Below are 7,779 nucleotides of genomic sequence, written 5' to 3' on the forward strand. Positions count from 1 at the left end.
ATTGCCAATAGATTTCTGACTTCCCAGTACTCCAAGTTAGGGCTTGGGAATCGTACCCAAATAGCTGCATGAGATTAAACTTCCTTTTCTGTTGAAAAATTGGGGGTCCATTTTTGTAATCTAAGCACTTGAGAATAAAAAACCCATGATCCTTGATTCCAAATTTGGTCATATTCATCCTTATAATCGAACCTAAACATTAGATAGCCCCTTCCTAGAAGCGTAATTTGCCAGTTCCCTTTCGGGCACCATTTCTCGATCACTAAAGTTTGAACCTTGTTTAGTTCAATCTTTGTTAAGTCCAGTCTTCCTACCAGAGACCTAAAACAAATAGCGATGCCTTTGTTGACTTCTTCCTCAATCAAAGAGGGAAACCCACCTTGATTGCTAGGAATTGATAGAGAAGCTACATCAACATTACGACCATATTGAGGTTTTGTTACCGAAGCATAAGACATACCTCGAGCAGCACTAGGGGCCTGCGTCTGAGCTCGAGCATCAATAATGGTGGATGTTCCTCTATCCACAACAATCACTTGGGAGGTTGACGGTTACCCACCTAAGAATGCCCATGAGCAAAAAGCTTTGTTTCCAACTTCTTTTTCAAGTACCACCACCATTGTCGGAGGATTTGATTACACTAAAGAACTCTCACTGTAGACAGTGAAGGATTTTACCAATAGTGGAAACAAAAAAATGAAGGAGGAGGATAAAAAATAAGTATTAGTTTCTTTTCCGAACTCAACACTGTTATCAGTGGAGGATTTAACCGGAAAGAGAACATAACATGAAGATAGGAGAAGAGAAGGAGTAATTCCATTTCTAAACTCAACACTATTAGCAGTGGAGAATTTTACCAGAAATGGAATAGAACATGAGGGTTAGAGAAGATAAGAATTATCTACCGCCTTTGTAATCTTCCTTTCCACTTTATAAAGAACTAGTTCTTGTGGAAGTAGGCACTATTGGCCGAACCACGGTATATCTTTGTGTTGTGGTATGCGTTTAATTCTGCTTTACATTATTATCTGTTGTTAATAGTTGTTTAGCGAGTTGGGCATGTTAGTATAGGTTGTAGTTGAAATTTAGAATTTGTCTGGAGTTGAATTGAGTTCAAATACAAGTTATCTGTGTAGTGGGGGAATCGATTGGTATTGGTATAAACCCCAACAAGTAGTATCAGAGCCCAGGTTAGATTAGCCTAGGGTGTTATCCAAATCTTGGTCGGAAGGTGTTTGACAAAATTCCTGAGAGAAGATTTGAGTTTAAATAACTTGTAGAAATGGACCATTCCGTGAACACTCGAATGACAAATCTGAATAGAGGTAACTACACCATGTGGAAAGCCAGGATGGAAGACTTGCTCTATTGCGAGGACCTGACACAACCCATTGAGAATGGGGGAGTAAAACCAGATACAGTATCCGATGCCGATTGGGATACGCTTGATGAAAAAGCGATTGGGTGCATTAGACAATGGATTGACAACAATGTAATCCACTTTGTATCCCAAGAGACCACAGATTTCAGCCTGTGGAAGACTTTAGAAGACCTCTATGAGAAGACAAGAAAGGACGCACATAATAGCTCCTGTTACTCAGAGATCCTTGTTACAGAAAAGCAAGAGAGAGGCAAAAGCAGAAAACCACCTCATTCTAGAGGTGATAACAAAAGAAAATCTAGGAGCGCAAGCAGACCTCCTAAGAAAGACTTGCCATGCAATCATTGCGGTATCCATGGCCACTTCAAGTATGAATGCATAGAATTGAAGAGGGATGAGAAGACTAGTACCATACATGAAGATAAGTTAGAGGTAAAAGAAAGCACCACCGGTAGAGACGCCACATATATCACTTCAGAAGGTGAAGTAGGAATTGTGTCAGACGATGACGAGTTATGCTTGAGCACTTCAGGCCAGGGTACAGAGTGGGTGGTAGATACAGGTGCTTCTTACCACGTCACATCCCATAAGAGTTTCTTCACTACCTACAAATCTGGTGATTTTGGTGAGGTGAAGATGGGCAATAGTGGAGTCTCGAAGATTATAGGCATTGGAGATGTTCATGTAGAAACCAATGTCGGCTACACCTTGACACTCAAGGATGTAAGGCATGTCCCTAACATTCGGCTAAGCCCAATTTCGGCTGGGAAGTTAGATGACGATGGGTTTGTAAACTCGTTTGGTAATGGGGTATGGAAACTGAGCAGAGGTTCCATTGTAGCAGCTAGAGGGAAGAAAACTTGCTCTCTTTACAAAACACAGGCTAGTTTGTGTAAAGCAGAAGAAGAAGCTTCCTCCGAACTGTGGCACAAGAGACTGTGTCATATAGGTAGAAAAGGGATGGAAGTTCTTGCTAAGCAAAAGGCTTTGCCAGACATTAAAGGTACACATTTAAATATATATACTCACTGTTTGGTAGAAAGCAACACAGGGTGTCTTTCCAAAGATTACCGTCTCACAGAAAGGACAATGTCCTTGAACTAGTGCACACAGACTTATGTGGTCCTATAAAAGTAAAGTCCCATGGGGGAGCTTCATATTTCGTGACCTTCATTGATGATGCGTCAAGAAAGATATGGGTCTATAGTTTGAAGACCAAGGATGAAGTACTTGGCGTGTTTGAGAAATTCCACAACATGGTGGAAAGAGAGACTGGGAAGTTGTTGAAGTGTATTCGCTTAGATAATAGGGGTGAGTACATTGGGCCGTTTGAAGAGTATTGCCAGAATCATGGGATTTGTCATGAGCAGACGTACCGTTCCCAAGACATCGCAACAAAATGGAATAGCAGAGAGAATGAACCATACCATTGTAGAGATGATGAGATGTATGTTGTCTCACTCTAAGCTACCTAGAACCTACTAGATAGAAGCAATGCGTACAGCCGTGCATGTGATCAACCTATTGCCGTTGAATCCTCTGAATAGTGACTATACAGAGAGAGTATGGTCAGGTAGAGATGTTTTTTTTTTTTTTTTTGAATAAAGTTTTTTTTGGGTTTTGGCTGACCTTAACCTATATTAAGATCGAAAATACACTTTTCCTATTTTGTCCTCCTCAACATAACATGATAGTACTTAACTCAAAGGAGGTACAAAATAATAACATCCATTACAAGATTCCAAACCTGCTAGATGGTATGCTACACTATTAGTTTCCCGAAACACATGAGAGAAGTCGACACTAGTAAAACTAGTAGATAGGTGAAGGATAGAATTTGCCACGTTCCTACAGTACCAAGGTGCTCTATCTTTTCCTTGTAAAATCTGTATAGCACTCAGAGAGTCTGCAAGCTACTATGACCCTGTCAATCTGTGCATCTCGGCAGCTTTCTAAACCTTATAAGATCGCCGTCATTTCCTGGAAAAGGACTAATTTCAAACCTCCAGATCCTGAGAATCCAAAAATCACTTCTCCATATGCATCTCGAGCCACTCCTCCAGTTCCCCATCTTAACTCTGATACTGCTCCATCAGTATTCAATATAAAAACTCCTCTTTCAGGTTTTGCCCAAATGCACTGAATTCTCTTCTTCCTCTTGTATTTGACTTCCAAACCAAGTCTGTCCACCAAGCTAGACTCTATCTTGAATCTCTGCATGTACTTCGCTGATTTGCCCCTGTAGAAATACTTTTACTTCATTGATCAATCTGTTCTTCACATTTTCCCAAGGCTGTGTGGTGTTTTTAAATCTTCGATTGTTCCTTTCCTGCCATATATAACTCACTGATGCACAAAGGAAAACTTTAATGATCTCTGCTGTCAATGATTTGTTTCTACACATCCTCATGAGTTCCAACCATTCACTATTCGAATCCGATGAGCTTGTGTGTAGTCCCAAAACCTGTTTCACGTTTTTTCAGATTGCTTGACTGTACGAGCATTCAAAGAACAAATACAATGAATATTCTCTAGAGCTGTTGCAGAGGCAGCATGAGGAGTGTTGAAGCACCTTCTTCTGAACCAACCTATCTTGCGTTGGTAGATTGTTGGACAATAATTGCCAAGTTGTGAAAGAGTGTTTGGGTAACACATACTTCCCCCAAACCAGGCTATACCATCTGACCCTTTCTCGTGGAACTCTGAGGACATCATAAGCTGTCTTGGAAGTAAATGCGCCAGAGGGATCAGGTGTCCAGACCACATCATCTTTTGGTAAGTAACGTACAATTGATCTCAGTTTGAAGGATAACACTTTTCAGTGGAGATGTGGGTAGATCACGCACGTGTGGTTCCATTCACCATTAGTGATCAAGGCACTAACCTTTGCGGTGAGAGGTAGCTGGAGAGTAGCTTTCGCAAACCTGTCTTCTATTAGAGGCATCTCGCCACACCACAGATCATACCATAAAAAGGTGTCAGCTCCTGTAGCAATAATGTATCGGATAAACCTCCTTGCTGTTTTCCTTGCATCCAATAAATTTCTCCACACCCACGAGTAGTCTTTTGGAGTAGTCATAACCCATAAATACTTGTCCTTGATGTGATGATTCCAAACCCACTTTACCCACAGGCTGTTTTCTCTTGAAACAATCTTGTACACTAGGCCATAATATGATGCTTGGTTCCAAAGCTTTAGATTCAAGATTCCCAGTCCTCCCTCTTGCTTGAGAAGTGCAGTGCGACCCCTACTAGCATGATGCATTTTATTTCCCATGTCTGAACCATTCCAAAGGAATTTGTTACATATTTTTGTAACTTGTTCCAACACAGTGAGTGGAAGCACAAAAGTTCTAGCCCAGTATACATGAAAAGAAGATAGACTGAATGGATGAGCTGTAGCCTTCCTGCATGTGACAAGCATATATTTTTCCAATTCTGAATCCTTGCAGTGATTTTTTCTATTAGAGGTTGGCAATCTCTAATCCCAAGTCTTGTGGACGTAAGTGGCAGTCCCAAATAGATTATAGGAAGTGTAGCCAGTTGAACCTCTAATGTATTTGCTATAAGAGTACTTTCATCTTCACTCAGTCCTCCTGTAATGAGGGTAGAGTTTTGAGTATTGATCTTCAGCCCAGTACCTTCAGTGAACTTGTCTAGGACCTTCATGATCTCTATGGTTGATTGAATTTCACCTCTGAAGAAGAGCATAAGGTCATCAGCAAAACATAGATTGATAACTTCAGATTTCTTGCACTTTGGATGAGCTTTGATGGTGTTGTTATTCAATTCCTTTCTGAACAGACAACTCAAGGCTTCCATGACCAGGACAAACAAGTATGGCGATAGGGGGTCCCCTTGCCTAAGGCCCCTTTGAGCATGAAAGTAACTTTCAGGCTTTCCATTTATCAGAATAGAGAAGAGAGTATTTGAGTAACATAGCTTAATCCATCTGTGTATCTTCGGAGGAAAATTCAGTTTGCTCAGCATAGCTTCCAATGCCATCCAACTGACGGTATCATAAGCTTTACTTATATCCACCTTTAGGGTACACCTAGGAGAAATATACTTCCTATTATAGCATCTGAGAAGTTCATGTGACAAGAGGAGATTATCTTGAATAGACCTTCCTTTAATGAAAGCAGATTGGTTTATGTCCACTAGAGATGGCATGATAGGCTGTAGTCTATTCGAGATGATCTTAGCAACACACTTGTAAGTGGTGTTACACAAAGCTATAGGGCGGAAGTCTGAAATCTTTGACGGATTTTGGATTTTGGGGATCAAACAGATAAAGGTGGAGTTGAATCCGGGTGGTAAAGTGTTTGTGGAGAACACATGACTTATCGCCTTTACAAAATCTTCCCCAACTATCGACCAGCATGACTTATAGAAGAATGGGTTAAACCCATCTGGTCCCGGGGCTTTCAAGTTGTCCATGGCGAACAAGGCTTCTTTGATTTCTTCTGTGGTGACATCAACATCCAAAAGAGTTGCATTGTCTGTTTCTAGTGTTTCTCTGACTTGCACCTCCTCAAAGATGTGTATGTTTACATCAGCCCTCTGTCCCAGCTGCTTTTTGTAATGAGTAACGATGAACTCCACCACTTTTGCACCAGTGATTTTATCTCCATTGCTATCATTAATGGACCATATCTTATTCTTCATTCTTCTTTCCTTTATGATGTTATGAAAGAACGCTGTGCATCTGTCTGCTTGTAAAGCCCATTGGCAACTTGCTCTTTACTTTATGTCCTCATACTCCATCCTTAACAGATCTGAATATTCCTTTCTTGCTTGTTTTTCTTGTGTAAACAGATTTGAGTCCCCTTGATTTGCATTCAAATCTCTTTGTATTGCAAAGAGTTTGATTCTTGCCATCTCTGTTCTTTGACCAATATCGGAGAAGTTCTGCTTAGACCAACTCTTCAAAGTCCCTTTTAAGTTCTTTATCTTCTGGGATAAGATGTAAAGAGGGTTGCCCGCTATCAGAATATCCCAAGCTGCTTTCACTGTATCAGTAAAAGTTGGATGTAGAACCCAAGCATTGCAAAATCTAAATGGATGGGCATACCTAACTGGAGTGTACCATGTCACTATCATGGGAGTGTGGTCTGACACTCCTTGAGGCAAGAACTCATATTCAGATGCAGGAAACAATGATCCCCAATGCACATTTACTAAGCATCTATCGATCTTTGGGCATTTCCTTCCTGTTCCCTCCGAATTATTTGTCCAAGTGAAAAAGCTCCCTGTAAAAGTCATGTCCACTAGCCCAATGGAGTTTACACACTCAGAGAAGTCCCTCAGTTCTCTAGGATGCGCTAGTTCACTTCCAATTCTTTCATGTGAAAATAAGATGCTATTGAAATCTCCACTCACACTCCATGGAGTACTAATACTGTTACTCAGAGAGATTAAATCATACCAGAGAGTCTGTCTTTCCCTAGAAGAATTGCTGGCATATACCATAGTCAAAAGAAAACTATGATTTGTAGGGAGAATTGTAACCTCACAATGGATCATCTGGGATGATTCTTTAATGGGAGTCACTTGTATGAATCCTGGATCCCAGCAAAACCAAATCCTTCCAGCAGGATCCTTATTATAGTTGTTCAGAGAAGACCGAAAGGGGTAGCAAGTACCTCTAATACTGTCATATTTGTCAGCTCTGACTTTTGTCTCCAGTAACCCCATCATACACAACTTATTCTCAAGCCTAACTTTATTAATTTCCCTTGCTTTTGCTATATCATTGATGCCTCTAATATTCCATATTCCTAATTTTGACATTGTTAATAAAAACATATTTATTTCCCCTCAACCCCTTGTAAAAGAGAGGTTACTTCCTTCCAGGGCCTTTTGATTTCCCTCTCCCCCTACCCCTTGTTAAACTTTGAAGGAGTTGCTGCTCACTCTGCTTACCCTTTTGTCCTGAAACTGATGCCTTTTATGCTTGCTGTTTCTATTAGTTTCTAGTAACAGGGGCTGATGTTATAGCTATAGGTGGTTCTGTATGCTTTTTCGCAATGTGATCATTGAATACTTGCTTAGAAGCATTGTTGAGTTCTTCTGCTGGAACTGGTTCCATGTCCTTGTAAACTGCACATTCCTCGACAAAAGAATTCACTTGTTTCGATGGATTTTCAAGAGCATCAAAGAAGCACGAATTTGGTTCTACATAGGGAACCAGTTCTGTACTTGTACTCATTGCACGAATGTCCTGCTCCTCCCTTATATCATCTTCTGAAACATTATCCGAAAGGTTGTTTTCAGTTTCCTGATTTTCCTACTCATCTAACACCGAGAATGGATTGTTCACCACTACATTACTCTCAGGGTAGTAGTCCAAGTTTATGACCCCATTACTGTTTTCCCCATCTAGCTCAGCCACTGAT

At 40.6% G+C, this 7,779-nt stretch overlaps 1 protein-coding gene across 1 annotated transcript; it reads right to left on the reverse strand.

The window, feature by feature from the left end:
- Nucleotides 1–6,124: 6,124 nt before the first annotated feature.
- Nucleotides 6,125–7,174, reverse strand: LOC147482307 (uncharacterized). The gene has a single exon (XM_086579277.1). It carries the CDS (start codon nt 7,172–7,174, stop codon nt 6,125–6,127), a length of 1,050 nt encoding a protein of 349 aa, XP_086435403.1.
- Nucleotides 7,175–7,779: the final 605 nt, after the last annotated feature.

This window comes from Coptis chinensis, chromosome 8 (assembly GCF_015680905.1).
Source record: "Coptis chinensis isolate HL-2020 chromosome 8, ASM1568090v1, whole genome shotgun sequence".
NCBI lineage: Eukaryota > Viridiplantae > Streptophyta > Magnoliopsida > Ranunculales > Ranunculaceae > Coptis > Coptis chinensis.